Source organism: Desmodus rotundus, chromosome 6, assembly GCF_022682495.2.
Source record: "Desmodus rotundus isolate HL8 chromosome 6, HLdesRot8A.1, whole genome shotgun sequence".
NCBI classification, from domain to species: Eukaryota; Metazoa; Chordata; class Mammalia; order Chiroptera; family Phyllostomidae; genus Desmodus; species Desmodus rotundus.
In genome coordinates, this window is record NC_071392.1 from 2,062,738 (window position 1) to 2,078,441 (window position 15,704).

The following is a 15,704-nucleotide window of genomic DNA, read 5'->3' on the forward strand; positions in this document are numbered from 1 at the left end:
AAACATCAGCTCTGTAATAATCAGAAGGAAAAACAATCGATTGGATGAAAGCTAAGTGTGCACACCGTGGCCCATCAGAAACACTGAAGCTGGCAAGGCTTCAGGCTCTCAGCCTCTGCCTGCCTTTCCTGGCCACCCCACGATGCTAAGGGCCTGCAGGGCAGACGCGGAGACAGGGGCTTTAGGGAGGCACCGAGGCGATCTCAGACCCTGGGCCAGTCTTAGTGCGGGAGGTCGATGAATGTGAGGAAGGAACACGGAGCACAGGGTCTTGTCTGTGTTTCTGGAACGGGGGTCAGGCACCAGCCGGGGATCCCCTGCTGGTGGAGTTTGCACCTGGGGTCGGGAAGGGGAGGGAAGCCACAGGGTGTGACCAAGGTATCTCTGTGGTGAACACGGATTTTACTGGAAGGATTAGGGAAAACTCCCACACAGAGGGCAGATGGCGTCAGTTAAAATGTATTAACTGCCCGAAATTCATAGGAGATGGACTATGGGCTAAATCGCCATTTTTAAAAGCAGGAAAGTTTTGTTTCTATTCCAAGAATCTAAATGAATGACATAGCATTACTCATAATTGGACCTAAAGAACCATAGCAAATGCTTATTAAAAAGTACAGTAAGCAGCTGGAATTAATTTTGATCGATAATCAAAAGCCTAAAATAAATCTATGTATACAATAAGATATTCTCTAATTGCAATGAGTATTTCTCGCATCGATTTTTCAAAAGAATAGTTCTGCCCCTCATCCCCAATCTCTAAGAAAATGTTCACATCTGCACCCTGCCTGCTTCCTGAGGCAGGAAGACCTCCAGACCTGAGCTGGACACTCTAGCACGAGTCCAGTAGGGTGGCCACTGTGGTTACTTGCATTTAAGTAAATTACAAGTTCAATTTTTCAGTCACACTACCCACACCGGCTCAGTCCCTGACTGTGACAAGTGGCTGTCACCTCGCAAAGTGCGGAACTGTAGACCATGTCCACCTTTGCTGGGAGCTGGACCACTTCTTCTGAGGTGTCCAAAGGAACGTCACAACAATGGACATTCTTAAATTCCGGAAACTTCTGTCTTCTAAAATAAACTCAGTTTAGTGCCGGACTCTGCCTGGCACAGAGGTAGACCCGCCTCCCCAGCCGTCTGCAGATGTGAGGGAGACAGCAGGGGCTCCCGGCCGCAGGTGTCTGTGTGCACCCCCTCCTACTGACCTCAGGCATCTTGGGCGGGCCAGGCTTCACCTTCTCTTCAGGAACTTTCTCCTTCAGATACACGGTGTGCACATCCAGGGTCCCCACCAAAGTGTTTGGCTTAAAACTCAAAGGCTGCTGGGAGTCTGAAGACCAGATCTCGAGGGCGTGGTGGGAGGGGTTCAGGTGGTTTTGAAGGCAAAGTTCCACCAGGAGGTCCATCATGGCGTGGCTGCAAAGGGGGAGACGGAGCGTGGTCAGCAGGGGTCTGCACCCTTCCCGCAGGCCGGGAGAGAACGGGTGGGCCAGCGGGTGGAGGAGCAAACTTCCAGGAAAGACAGTGGCCGCGCGTGAATTCCTTGGGTGTGACGGTGCTGCCGCACCCTAGCATTCTCAGAGCTGGTGCCAGACCAACACCACTCAGCGGGGAAAGGAGTTCCTTTTCCAGCTACCTCCATGGGTGTGCTGACCTGCACCTTGTCAGGTCCGTGAGCAGAGTGATAGCACAGGAAGTCCTCACTTAGTCCCATCAGTGGGTTCTGCAACTTCCAGGTGATACCAATATAACGAAACCAATTTTGCCAAAGGCTAATCGACATAAGCAAGAGTAAGTTCTACCTACAGCATCTCATCACTGTTCTAACAAAACAACAGCTGAACCATATGCAATGCGCAGACCTGCTGTACCCGGGGGCACGAGACGTTAGATTTTCAGTTATTTGTGTGTCTTAAAAACAGGAATTTTTTGCCCTGGTTGGTGTGGCTCAGTGGACTGAGCACCGGCCTGAGAATCAAAAGGGTCACTGGTATGCGCACCTGCCTGGGCTGTCGGCCAGGTCCCCAGCTGGGGGCATGCAAGAGGCAATCACACATTGATGTTTCTCTCCTTCTCTCCCTCCTTGCCCCTCTCTCCAAAAATAAATAAATAAAATCTGAAAAAAAACCCTGAAAATTTTACCTTGAAGAAAATGACAGCTTCCTTCCTTCCTCCCTCCCTTCCTTCCTTCCTTCCTTTTTCTTTCTTTCCTAAAGAAAGTATGCCTTTCTTAGGACAGTGCCAGCCTGTCAATTTGATACAAGAGTTTGCTAAATAAATTCATTTACTTATTCCTATCTTTTCTTTTCCTACTTCTTTATCTCTGTTCCCCAGATATCTTCTTAGTGCCCAGAATGTAGACTTGAAATTAATTGTCATCATTTGTGTGGTCTCTGTTTTTAAATTTTAAAAGTGAGTAAAATTTTTCTACTTCTTTCTTTTTAAAAAGCATTACTTTCCAGATACATAGAGACTTCAAAACGTTTTCGCGTGAGTCAGTGGTTTCAAAAAGAAGCAAACTGGTCTTTTTTTTCTCACAGGGCTCTTTTTGAAACCCTGGTGGAGAGCTGGACAAAGCAGAGTATGCGTACACACCACTCTCCAAATGCAGGGGCACTGGGGACCAGAGGGCAGTGAGCGGGCTGTCTGGGGACCGAACGGAAGGGACAGGGACAGTGGAGAGGCCAAGTCCAATTTCCACACAGTGACGGCTGCTGAGGGCCTCGTCCCTGCCCAGTAGATGGCACTTCTACCGAAGTCACAAAGTCTGATGACACTACGTCACACCACAGCCCTCGGGCCGGCGAGACCCTGGGTGCCAAGCCCCTGATTCCCACAGCAGTGGGGTTCCCAAACTCTAACAGGCACCCCAAATTCTGGGCGTGTTCTAGCACAGACCGCAGGCCCCACCCTGGGCTGGGAGCTTGCATCTCTCACCAGCTCTCAGGCGACGCAGCCCTCTGGGGCCACACGGAAAAGCGCTGCTCTCCAAGTCCTCGGGAAAGGAGCATTTAGCACATGTGCCTTTGGTGGAGAGACGGGTCCCTCTGTCCAACCTCACAAGGTGCCCAAAGGGAGCTACTTCGGGACGTGATGTCCACAGTCTGGGCACGCTGTCAAGGCTTGAACGGGCTGAGCGTGGCCCAGTTTCTAGTGTGGGACTGAGGCCAGCAGGCGGCCCCACGCCCTGGGCGAGGCCGCCTGTGTAACAGAGTCGCAGCAAGACCGGGAGAAAGTCCCATCTGGTGGCGTCCTGTGACGTGAGAGAGAGAGAGAGGCGGGAGGAGAGCCTCCCTGAGGTGGTCAGTACCCACAGTCCTGCACAGCGGCACATGCGGGCAGAAAGTAAGGAAGGACAGAGGACGGACAGGTGACTGAAGACGCCCAGTGGCAAGGAGTCTGTGGCCAGAGGCAGCGCCCCAGGTCAGAGACTGGGCCACCACAAGAAGCCCGGCCACAGCACTCACCTGCCCGCCTCCTGCACACACGGGCCGCTGTGCCAAGTCCATCCCCCGCTCTGCTTGCTGGCCCGTGCTGTCCCCTGCGCATCACAAACGTTAGGTGTTCGATACAGATTCCGCTCAGTGAATCAATGACTTCCCTCGTTGTCAGTCTATCGAGGTCCCACAAGGTGAGACGTCCCCTCTGCGTGACCGAATGACAGTGAGGACACCTTCGGTGAGCTCTCAGGCGTGGGTCTAGCAAAGAACACGCCCACCTTAGCACAGGCAAGCAGGTGGTTAATAGCCTGGGGAGCGCCTCAGGGTACATCGGGGAGGCTGGCCGTGGGGGGGCAGGGTATGCACGGGGAACCTCTGCACATTCCTCCCAATGTTTCTATGAACCCAAAACTGCTCCACAATAATAATAAAGTCTTTAAAAAACGTATGCTTCAAGGGAAAATGTGAGTCAGACCAAACTGCACCTGACCACCAGCCTATCACTCAGAGAACGGCCTTCTCCCCTCCGGTGGGCTCCCGGCCATCAACGCTGGCCTTCCTGACTCGCCATGCTGGGGGAGGGGCTCCTCCTTCACCCCCAGGATTGGTCCAGGCCTCGGACCCCGCAGGGCAGCAGGCCTCCGCACCAGGCTTCCCCAGCCCCCTGGGGCAGGGCAGGACAGACGGACAGACAGGGCTGAGGGGCCCTCTCCGTGCCCCCTCCCTTCATCTCGGGACAGGTGGGCTCTCTGCAGGAGGGACACAGGGCCCCTTCTCTGAGAGCCCTGTGCTGTTTTAGGAGGGCCGGCACCTCAGTGCCCCGGCCGGGCTGTAAACCCATCTGCCACGAGGGGGCCTCCGCCCACGCAGGCAGGTGGGACTGAAGACCCAAGACCCAGGGAGGTTGATGTTGCCTGGGGCATGTTCGCCTGGTCCTGCTCGAGGCCACTGGGGCACGTGTGTGACTCGACGTGACGAATTGGCCACATCAAAACAACACAGCCCCGACCCACCAATGCCTGGCAGAGTTTGCGAAGCTCGCTTTTGGCTGAAGGTGTTATCTCTTCAAAGGTCTTGTCTTTACTAGGACCCAATTAAAGTGAGGGGACCTGTGGCCGCCTTCTGGTGGCCGTGGGCTGGGCGATAGCACCGTCCCTAATGCAGGCCACGGCACGGTCCCTAAGAATGGCCCGGAACACCAGCTCTTAACCTCTGTAAGAACGCACCAGAACTTACATTCATGTTTCTGAATCCAAAGGAAGCTTTAAAGAAGTCGCGGTGGTACGCAGAATCAGACTCCAGCGCTTACTGTGCTTTCGCTATGAGAATCTCCACGTCGGGCGAGAGCATGGCTTAGGGACTGACCACAGATCGGAAACCACTCCCTTATCCTATTCGAACGTTCTCCCATGAATCGGGAGCAAGAACCCAGGCTGATAACATAGCAGATCTATTTTAAGCAGGGGTCTGGAACTGGACGTCAGCCCACGCCTGTATTATTAAAGAGTACGACACGCAGAACCCCTCCCAGGATGCGGAGCTGGTGAATGAGCAGCAGCTGTCAGAGCCGAGACCCAGTTAGGGAGCCGGCCGGCTGCTCCGCCTCACCCTGTCCTGCAGGCACCCTGGGAGAGGGGTGGAATTCACTACTCGGAAAACAGAAAGCTCACTTGCTACAGTTGCACCTATTCTGTAGCTACACTGCAAAAAGACACCATGGCAGCTTCTACTTTGCAAGAGGAAAAAATAAGTAAAGTATAATTGAAAGAATGTGTTTGGTTCAAACATAGTTTCCAAAACCATACTTCTGGTTTTCAGGCAGGTGTCCCATCCTTCCTCCTGCATCTGTGAACCGGACCTGGGGTTGCAGCACAAACACAAGCCCCCGCAGCCCTTTTCTTAAAAGCTGCATAACTAGCCTTGTGGTTCCCCAGGACTGGACCCGCCGACTCACTCACCACGTTGTACAGATGAAATAGGTACGGTTTTCTGTTTGTTCATCATGCTTCCATCAAGTGGGTTTTTTTCCCTCCCACAGTGCTGTTTTTATTTATGTTGGCTACATTCTTTTTTAATCTTTCTTTCTGACTAATGCTTTATAACAGTGATCGGGCGGCATCGGTTCACAGGACCACGCGGGTGCAGATGCACAACTCTGATGCAAGATCTGCACACTGGGCTGTGTGCCCGCCGCCCAGCGAAGCGTTTTTCTAATCTAACTAGACACGGGCCCCCAAACAGAAGAATCATAAGTTAAACACAATATATTCACTGATAAAATTTCATGTGTCTACTACAGTAGTTTAAACCTATAAGACGGTGCGTGTTTTCGATTTAAAGTGCAGTGGGAAAAGTGTACCGAGACCGAGGGCCACTCTGTGAGACCAAGGAACACAGAAACTCACGTCCCTTGACTGTCTCTCGCTTGGACCCCGGGAGCATTCCCTGCCGCGGGGGCCGCGGGCGCTGCGGGCGCCTCCCTGTGGGTCCAGTGCAGCCTTTGCTTCGGCACTGGAGCCTTACCCCCCACCCCCGCCCCCTGGGGACAATGGCATCAGGAGGGGTCCCTGAGGAGCAGTCTCAGGACTCACTTGTGACACCATTTGGAAAGCAGGTGGGCGTGGCCTATGTGGGAGATGCTGCAGCCACAACCCTGCAGCTCCAGCCCTGGCAGGTGCCCAGGCAGGCGGGGGCAGGGTGGTGGTGGGGTTCCTGCTCCTCCAGCATCTCTTCACATGGCCAATGAAATAATTGTAGAAACTTATGGCCCCCTTTACCCATCAAACGATCACCTGGAATTTTCATTATAAAGCTTACAGCTTACATTTAAATAGAAACTTTCATTAACAAAGTTTAGGTAGACTCTAACACTGATATTTAAAAATACAACTGGTGCATCACCGTATTCAGAGTATTCACGAGAACAAAACGCCCACCCCCCCGTGTCCATTTTTGGAATGCCTGGACAGACTGCTCCTTACATTTACATGTTTTCTATCACTCCTGTGCTCCTTGCTCCCCGAGAGTGCTGCTCCTCGGGAGCATGTAAACAGATGGTCGTGCCTGAAGGTATTCGTAACTGATCACTCTATCGTACCCACTGCAATAAAAACCGCATCAATATGTACATTTTGTTTCCTGTGACTCTTAAAGTTTCTGTAACAAAGTTATCAGTAATGACGGTGGCGGTTACACAAAGTCGATCGAACAACATAACCACGGTAAAATGTGGTAAATAGCAAGCGTACAGTTAGAAACCCCTCCGGGAATAAAGCCCTCAGCGTTCTGACAGGGGGAGGCTGAGCCATGGTGGGAAGATGAGCCCTTGACCCTGAGCCCAGGCTGCTGGCCCAGGTGCACCGGATCTGAGAATGGAAGTGGGACCCACAGGTCTGGAGATCAATTCCCTTATATTTAAAATTCGTGGATCAGATTTTTTTCATAAACTTTTTTTTTAAAGATATTTTACTTATTTCTAGAGAAATGGGAAGGGTGGGAGAAAGAGAGGGCGAGAAACATCAATGTGTGGTTGCCTCTTGTGTGCCCCCTACTGGGGACCTGGCCCACAACCCAGGCAAGTCCCTGACCAGGAATCAAACTGGAGACCCTTTGGCTCACAGGCCAGTGCTTAATCCACTGAGCCACACAAGCCAGGGCAAGATTTTATTCCTAGTCTCAATTTGACTTTAGATAGTGGGTTGGCAGTGTGTGAACCCTCAGTGGGTCAGCCTGTGAGTGGACACTTGGGCGGTTCCTTCAGGAGGCACTGCTGGTGGTGCCACTTCAGCACCAGGGATGCCAGCGCAGACTGGTGGCTGGGCGCCCACCTGGAGAGGGGCATGGCCCACGCCCCCTGCTCTAGCAGAGCACGCCTCTCGGGGAAGTGTGCTGAGCTGCTCTCTCAGTTCAGGATTGAGGGGAGCTTGTGGGGCCAGCCAGCCAGGTGAGGCAGCAGGTCAGGTGGTCCCCAGGCTGACCCCGAGGCCAGGCCCTTACCTCCCGTTGACCATGCTCCTCTTCTCCAGCCCACTGGGCAGCACCACGGTCAGGCCCACCGCCCTGTCCTGCAGGTTCTCCTTCGGGTGCAGCAGGTTCTGCTGGCGGGCGGGGGACGCGCTGCGGTGAGGGTTCTGTCCCCTCTGCACAGTCGGGGTGGCGGGCTTCCCAGGGGGCGGGGGCGCGCGCGCCTTCATCTTCCTCCTGGAACGAGAACACGGGGACGGAATGAAGCAATGTTCCGCCCTGGCGAGCACCCCGGGGCTCTGAGTGCGGGCCTGTGTCTCACTCCAGGGAGCCATCCCCCCCCCACTCCGGGAGAGGCCTTCTAAAATCAGTCAATGGGCACTTCTTTTTTTAATTATAAAGTTCTCAGTAACAACAGCAGCAGCAGCAGTACAAATCTGACCAAACAACATAGTTACGATACATTTGGATAAGCATCAAACATAAAATTAGAAATTCTATCGGTTATAAAACTCTCAGCACTATGGTTGGCCTGGCCGGGTGGTGGGCCAGCTGGTTGGCGCGTCTGGTGATGCTGTCAGCCTGGGGCCCCCTTGCAGGAGACCTCTGACCCCCGACAATGAGTCGCCCCCTGGTGACCAGTGTGAGAAATTCTCGTCTCCTCCAGAGACTCAGGGAAGGCCTGCCCTCACTTTGTACAGGTGTTTTACTCTCGCTGTAAGTCTGCATATCCACATGCGTGTGTTTGTGTATGTTATATGTGTATGCTATATGTGTGTGCATGTACACTTATTTATATATAAGAGCCTATTTCATATGGGCCGTGGCGTTTTATAATAACAGCTCGCACTTCCTAGACATCAGGACCTATGGTGATAACGACCTTGGCAAGTCCACCTCGTTCAGTCCTTGACAGACCTGCAGCTGAGAAAACTGAGTGTCGGAGAGACGCGTCTTCGAGGGCAGGGGACGCTGGAGCCGGGACGAGAGGCGGAGTGCACGCCTGGCTCCACAACCGCCTCCCCTCTCTGCCGACTCTGCTCAGCCCGCCCGCAGAGGGCGAGCCTGGCCCCTACAGGCTTCGCTGCTCCTGCAGAGCCAACTGCTTGGCAGCACCCGGTCTGCGGTATCAGACACGGGCGTCCCACTTCTGGGAGTGTGTCCCTAAAGGAATAACCCCACAGGCATGCACTGTGCGAGTTTCAAAGGTGCCCAGAACATCATTTGTAGAGCAAATAATCGAGACACTTCCCATAAATCATGGTACTGGAAAACAATGTTATACCAGGGCTGGTTGGCAGACCTTGAGAGGACATGGTGTGACCTGCCAGCATGCTCAATACAGGTTTGTTAAAAAACGAGCTTTGACGTATCATTTGCTCAGGAAAATTCTGTTTTGAAGCAAAGTATACATTGTAGCAATGGACCATAACACAGTCTAGAGAGATACAGCAAAGAATCAACAACAATCCCTGGGTGGCAGTAATACGACCCTTGCTTTACTATTTTCGCTTCTCTGCCTTTCCCGATCTCTCTCTAATAGCACTGGTACATGTATTACTTGTAAGACGAGTGAGAGCATTCACAAACGGGGAAAGCACGGCAAATGGGCTTCAGAGAAGGCCACAAGCTACCGTGGTCCGTGTCACGTGGTGGACACGAGACTGAGGGGTGACTTTGGGGACACAGCCTCCATTATGATAAACAGACAGGCACCCATTCTGCTTTTTCCCTGGTTCAAAGCCTTACACCTACATCATCATTTGTGTAGTTTTTATGCTTCGTTCTCACCCAGCACACTCTTTTTTCTCTCCATGTGTAGAAGCAGAAACGAGGCAGCCAGCCTATGTCGCACGGGTCCGAGGGCGGAATGTGAATAATGCACCGACCCCTCACAGCCACTCGGAGCTCTGGCCTCATCCCTGTCTGCGGAGTAAGGAGTCTGGGCTCCCCTTTCCAGGGTTTGGGGTGCCAGAGCTAACGTCAACCCCAGACGGTTCAGTTCAGAGCCAGCTTTTAGCCATTGTGCGCTTCGGCGTCTGTGAGGAGGAAGAGCTGTCCCCACATTCCACGCCTGGGGTGTCAGGGCCGAGAGAAGGAGGCGGTAGAGCCCTGGGCTAACCTGCTGAGGGTCTCGGCTACAGGCCAGTCGCGAGCCACCAGCGTCACCTCCCTGACGTGCTTCAGAGAAGCTGGGTTTACTGACGTGTCTAGGAAGTGAGGGTTTTCCCGGAGAGGACGGCGTTTGTTTCTGGGGAGTCACGTGACTGGCTGGAACTCCCTCCAAAACGGAGCCCAAAGGGAAGCCTTCCCCCAACTTTCCCCCAATAAGCCACGTCCCCAGGCCCCAGAGTCCCCTGAGAGACGGTCCCATCATGCTCCCCCACGTCCATCATCAGCACCAAGGAGCCCTCAGCACTAACTAACGTCTGCCCAGCTGTGGTCCCGTCCCACAGCCCCGTCTGCCCATCCGAGCCCCACAGCAATCCCTTCACTCCACGAGTGCCCGTGGCCCCCCGAGGCCTGTGTAGCAAAGGCACCCCGCAGAGCTGCTCCCCGGAGTCCAGCAGCCCCACGCTGAAGGGATCTCCGTTTTCCAGCACAGAGTGTTGTGTGTGTGTGTGTGTGCCTTGTGCAAAAACTCCTCAAACATTTCACATGGACAAAATGAGGTTTGGCTCTTTTGGAAGAGACAGAACAAAACAAAACGTTAAAAGGTTTCCTGAGATCCCCAACACCTTCACAGACTGCTTTCGGAAGGTCTGGCAGGCGCTGTGCACCGGGCACACCTGCGGCCTGACAGGGGCGTGTGGGCAGGTGTCCCCGCAGGCAGCAGAGGGGTGGCCAAGTTGGGGAGGACTTCACAGCCCGGCAGGGAGAGGGCATGAGTCACCGCGCACACAGCTCACCTTCCCTCCGCTCCCTGCAGGTTGAACAGTCGGGTGTGTCCTGCAGAAACCACTTATAAAAAAAAACTATCTATGAAAACATCTCTGGCATCTCAAAGGTCACCTCTGAGGGCTCCAAGTGGTTTGAGCTTAAAACACCACATGTTTACTGTCTGAACTTCTGGGCCGAGCTGGCCGGGTTCCCCGTTGGAGCTAAGTGCCGCCTGCTGGGTCTGAGTACTCACTTGGGGGGACACGGGGATGCGGGGGACCTGCTCCCGAGGCAGAGGCTCTTGACAGGCTGACTGCATGCCTGCCTCCCCCTACCCCTACCGGGGCGGCTGCAGAGAACCCTGCTTCACAGGTGACAGCAGCCCACCCGATGCAGGAGCCCGGGGCAGCAAGACCTGCAGTTGGGAACGGGAAGCCCACACATCTGTCCCCCTCCCGCTGAGCCCAAAGGCCACTCTGTGGGTTCCTGCCATCCCTCACACTGCTTCTCACAGCCCAGCACCGTGGGCACTGGCATCGGGGGCTGGGCTGCGGCAGCTCCCCCGAGTGACACGCCTACGTGACTTCTGCCCATTCACACGCTGGCCGCCTGGCAGGCAGCAGGCACCTGCATAGCCCCTTCACCCCACCCCCAGCTCCAGCTAATCGGACCTGTTCCTGCTGCGGCAGGTGGGCGTCCCGTCCTCTCCCAGAGGCTCTGCAGCCAGCAGCTGCGCTCCCCCTGGACGGGGTGTGAGAGCTGGAAGCGAGCTGTCCTCTCTGGGTGGTCAACCTCCCAGAGTCTGGACAAGGCCTGGCCTCTTCGGTGTGGAGGGCAGCCCGGGCTGGGGGCTCCCTCTGGAGTCCGCACCCTCCTGCAGGCCAGTCCTGCTCAGGGGCACCCTCAGGGGGCACTGCTCCTCGGCCACGAGCCCCTCCGCCGGGGGGACTGTCCCTCAGCCCTGCCCCTCACAGAAACTGCTCCTTAAGGCCTGGACTCAGAGGGGCCCAGCCCACCCTCTGCTTCAAGGCCATGCCCGGTCCAGAGCCTCCACCGGGTCTGCCTGACGGAAGGCAGCACTGTTTCCCTTTGGAAAAGTGTTTCTACCCAGTGGGCGGAGTCGCCCTTTTTCGAGACACACCCACGCTGCCCTAAGGAAGTAGGATGGAAGTTTAACTCTACTGAGTGCTTGGGGAAGTGGAGGCCAGGCGAACGCTGGGCACCCCTGAGCATCTGCTGGCACAACAGCGACCTTCAGTGACCCTTTCGGCGGCCGTAACATTCCAGGAGGAAGCGGAACTGAGACATCGGACCCCGGAAATCGATGGTAGGGGTACACTGGTCCGGCTGGTAGAGGCAAACAGGGGGGAGGGAGGTCAGACACCCATCCTGGCCCAGGAGGCAGCAACACAGAGGCAGAGGTGGGGGTGTGTCCCTCCCTTCCGACGGGCCAGGGCCAGGGCCAGAGGGCCAGAGGGCCAGGCCACCACTGCCTGTCGATCGGGGTTTGTAGATGGGACCCGATTAGCAGCAGAATAGAGAAGTGGACACTCATCAGACGAGATCCCCCTGGCAGCCCTGTGATTTCCACGGGCTCCTTCCCACCCCGCACACCGTTTCCGCTGGAGGTCCCACATTCACAGTGTCACTCAGAACGGTGTCACCGCACGGCCAAGTCGCTGCTTCGCCCACGCAGCCCGTCGCTGTGAGCTGGCACCGAGACAGGGCAGGGCAACGCTGCGTGGGGTTTGAGGCCCCGAGCTCAGTGACCCCACCCCCACCTGGTCCCAACACAGGCCTCCGTTAGCACCTTGAATGGCAAGGTCCCCCTGGGGCAGCCTTCGCACAGGCCGCTCCCCCTGCTGGAAATGCTCTTCCCTCCCCTCTGGACTGCCCCCATCCCCCTTCTCCATGTGCACCCCAGAACCAGGGCCCCACCCAACGCAGTGGCCCCCTCGTGCCCTTCCCAGGGCACCGCCCACTTCATGTTCACAGATCCTCGATCCGAGGTTTTCTGACCGGCCACGACGCTGGCCTCCAACCCCACCCCCACCCCAGTGCAGTGAAGGGGCCACGACCTCCTGTCCATCAGACAGCAGCTCGTGGCCCTGCTGGAGCCAGCGCGGGGGTCATCCCCACTGGGATTCGGGGATCAGGTCGCCCCCGTCTTAGTGAGCACCTCAGAGAAGGAAAATGTGCAGACAGCCAGGCCCACCCCAGAGGACAGCAGGGCAGAGCTGAGGGGACAGGACCGACCCCTGTCGGGTCACCCGCTCCCTGTCCCAGGTCCCACCACTGGGCTTGTAGCTCTTGGCTTCAGAACACTGCTGACCCAGGGACCCGGCTCTTCATACACATTCTATCGTGTGACAGCTGCACCTCCCACGTGCAGGTGGGGTGATGGGGGTTCCCACGGCTGGAAAGGCCAGAGCAGCAGCCGAGGTCTCTCTACACGGGGGCGACCCCAGCCCCGGGGCACCCCGCCCCTGGGGAATTTGGTGGCACTGAGTCGCAGAGGCGAGCACTCTGTGGTGACATGGTCCGAATGAACCAGCCGTGTTTCTAAGTCGGAGCCCCCGCGACCTCCACCTCCTGCTGAAGCTTTCTCATAGCTCCCAGGGGTCACAGGCCCGAGAAGACGCAGAGTCCTGGGGAGAGAGGGACTTGCCCGGGGCTGACATCAGCGTCCTCATTGCGCTTAGGGTCCGGGACCCTTCTGAGGACCTGAGGAGGGCCCGGATAATCTCCCTCCAGGCAGGAGGCACCCAGGACCTTGGCAGGCTGGTGATTTCTGCACACTGTTGGGCGCAATCGGGGACCCTGGGAGAGTCACCATCATACCTTCCCTCGGAGTTCAATATCTCCCAACATCAGGGCCAGGTTCCTTCCAAGACAAGAATTCCTTCTAATGAGTGAGAAATAAGCCAAGGTCCCTGATGCTTTCCTACCACCTCTGCTTTGAGAAACAAAACTTAAACCAAGAGAAACACTCAACAGAAGACCGACACAAGCAGGGGCTGAAAAAATGGACCTAGGAAACTGTTGTGTTACAGACCACGCTGTTCCAACCAACCAAGGGAACGGCTTTCCCTGTGGAAATGCCACATTCAAGGGCAACACAGACACACGGCCCTTGGACACAGTGTCACAGCTGCAAAGCATCCACCAGCTCCAGGTACACAGTCTGGGTGAGAGAGATACATGTAAGCTCAGATCGGCAGATGGCTTTCTTTGGTCGACTCACTGTGACTTGTAAGCCGCTGCTCCCTCCAGAGCTGACCAGAGAGAGATGGAACGGGCTTACCTGGTGGGGTTAATGCAAGGGTTAAGTGGGATGAGCGAGGGGAGTCTCGGGTGCAGCTCTGGTTCCCAGCCGGTGCTCGATGACTGGCGGCTGCTACAGTTACTTGCATAGTAACAGGGAGGTTTGCCCTCTGGGATTAATAAGAAAAAAATACAACAAGCCTCCTGTCTCTGCGAGGTCAGAATAGAAGCTCGCTCACCAAGATGCCCAATAAAAGCTCCAATGTGCAGCAAATGCATTCAACACTGACTACGAAATCATACTCACAACAGAATTTCAGTTTTGACCTGGGGCTGGGGGTGCTTTTAGAAATGCGACATAGAAAGATTCACGTTCCTGATAGGCTTCGCAGAGACATAGTAACAAAAGCGACCCGTAACACTCACCAAACCCTAGACTCGGCCCGGTGCATGGGAACACTGGTATCTCAGCACACATCGGCTCGTGTTCAGAGAGGAGCACCGGGCGCTGGCGCCCACAGCTACTACCCGGCGCCCGGGACCTGGGGCCAGCGGGTGTGGGTCACGTCCCTCCCCGCATATGCAAACCTTCAGTGGTGAAGCCAAGCGGAGCGGCCCACGTATCCGAGAGAACGGGATGCAGGCCGTGTGCAGCCTACAGGAGGCTCCCTCCTTCCAAAATGGACACGGTGCTGCCTGAGCTTTGAGCATTCTTCTCGAACGGAAGGCAACGGATCAGAGGAGAAAACTTACCGATTCCCAAACCACCTGGCAATGTTGGCACACATCCCGAGCCGGCTGCCCTTGCCACCGCAGCTCCCTCAGCCCCTCTCCGTGGAGAGTGGGGACTCCCCAGGTGGGGCCCCTGCAGTCCGCCAGTAAAGGAAAGTCACTGTTCCGAAGTGTCAGGGCTGGGAGCTGCGCTGTGAGAACAAGCTGAGGCCTTGGATCCAGCCAGCCTAGTGACTTATTAATAAAGGTGCCACCTGATGCAGGCTGTGCTTGTCCGCTGAGACATCCCCGCAGCCTGTGCACCCAGCAAACAGAAGCACAGGTCGCCCTGGCTCCCCCGTTCAAAGTCGCAGGCTTTCTAAGCCACAAAAGGGCAGGAAGGCCGAGCGGGGATCTTAGGCGGATGCTGGGCAGCCAGCCACTTCTCAGGGAGCACAGCCACCAGCATCTGGGCTGGGCAGCGCAGGGGAGGGGGCGCCCTCACTCCCGGAGAGGGGTCGGGCCTCTAACGGAGCTAACCCACCTCCTGCAGCCGAGCTCCGGCCCACAGTGCACAGCAGTCTCCTCTCCCAGGCTTCGCGCGACACCTTCTTTTATCGGAGAGATTTCACTTTTCTCACCCCCCCCCCCCACCCAAACTGCGAGCAGCTCACTGCTTTCTTCCAGTCTCTGTGTGGCAGTGTGGCTTTTCAGCTCCCAGGCCATGTTCTGTTCATACCAAATTCCACTGTCCCGGGGGGTCCAGATGATGCAGCAGACAGACGTGCCTACCAGCCTGACTGGTCCCAGCGCCCATCCCCCAGGGCCTGAGGGTCCCCTCGGAAGCCGGGGGGGGGGGGGCAGGGGAGAGGTGGGGGGGACCTGGCTGCTGAGGCAACACCCTCCCCCTCAGGCCCCTGCGTGAGCTGTAGCATCACCTGAGTTAACTGGCCCCAGAGTTCTGGTCGACCTCCTTGTCCCATCGGGGCAGCCTGGCTGGTCTAGCTCAGCCCCATGGAGGCAAAGAGTGTGCTGCTCTCCACGAGCCTCTCAGTACAGCACCAGCCTCTGCTGAGCTTCCTCACTGCCACGCCTGCCCCCTGCTGCCCCCCACACCCCGGGACACTGGGTAAGCCCGCTGCATTCTGGGCCATAACAAATCCTGTCAAGGGCTCCTCACGCAACACCTGCAGCCTCGCCTTTTCAGTCAGCAGTTTCACCATGTGCCGAGGCTCCTGCCTCCCTGTCATCGCCTCCTGTTCCTCCGCCCCCTCCCCTTCCTGCCAAGAGTGCACGGAGCAGCAGACTGGCCGGGCGGGAAGGGCCAGCTGCAGCTGGACCTGGAGTTGAACTTCACATCTGAGAAAGGACACTACCCCGCTGGACAGCAGAACTGAAGCTGCGGGGCCTGCCTGAGACGTGTTCTGGGACGAGAGGACGGTG

General features: G+C 56.2%; 1 protein-coding gene across 10 annotated transcripts in view; it reads right to left on the reverse strand.

Moving 5' to 3' along the window:
- The window catches only part of COBL (cordon-bleu WH2 repeat protein), a 136,389-nt gene that overhangs the window by 79,124 nt on the left and 41,561 nt on the right, over positions 1 to 15,704 (reverse strand). For 9 of the 10 annotated variants that reach the window (XM_053926948.2, XM_053926955.1, XM_053926950.2 and 6 more), the window contains exons 2-3: positions 7,440 to 7,643; positions 1,209 to 1,419 (exon numbers count right to left, since the gene is read on the reverse strand). In XM_053926948.2, the coding sequence (XP_053782923.1) occupies positions 1,209 to 1,419; positions 7,440 to 7,643 (415 nt within the window). Of the gene's footprint in view, positions 1 to 1,208; positions 1,420 to 7,439; positions 7,644 to 14,303; positions 14,530 to 15,704 lie in introns of those variants that run through there. The other variant, XM_053926949.2, reaches the window with a different exon arrangement.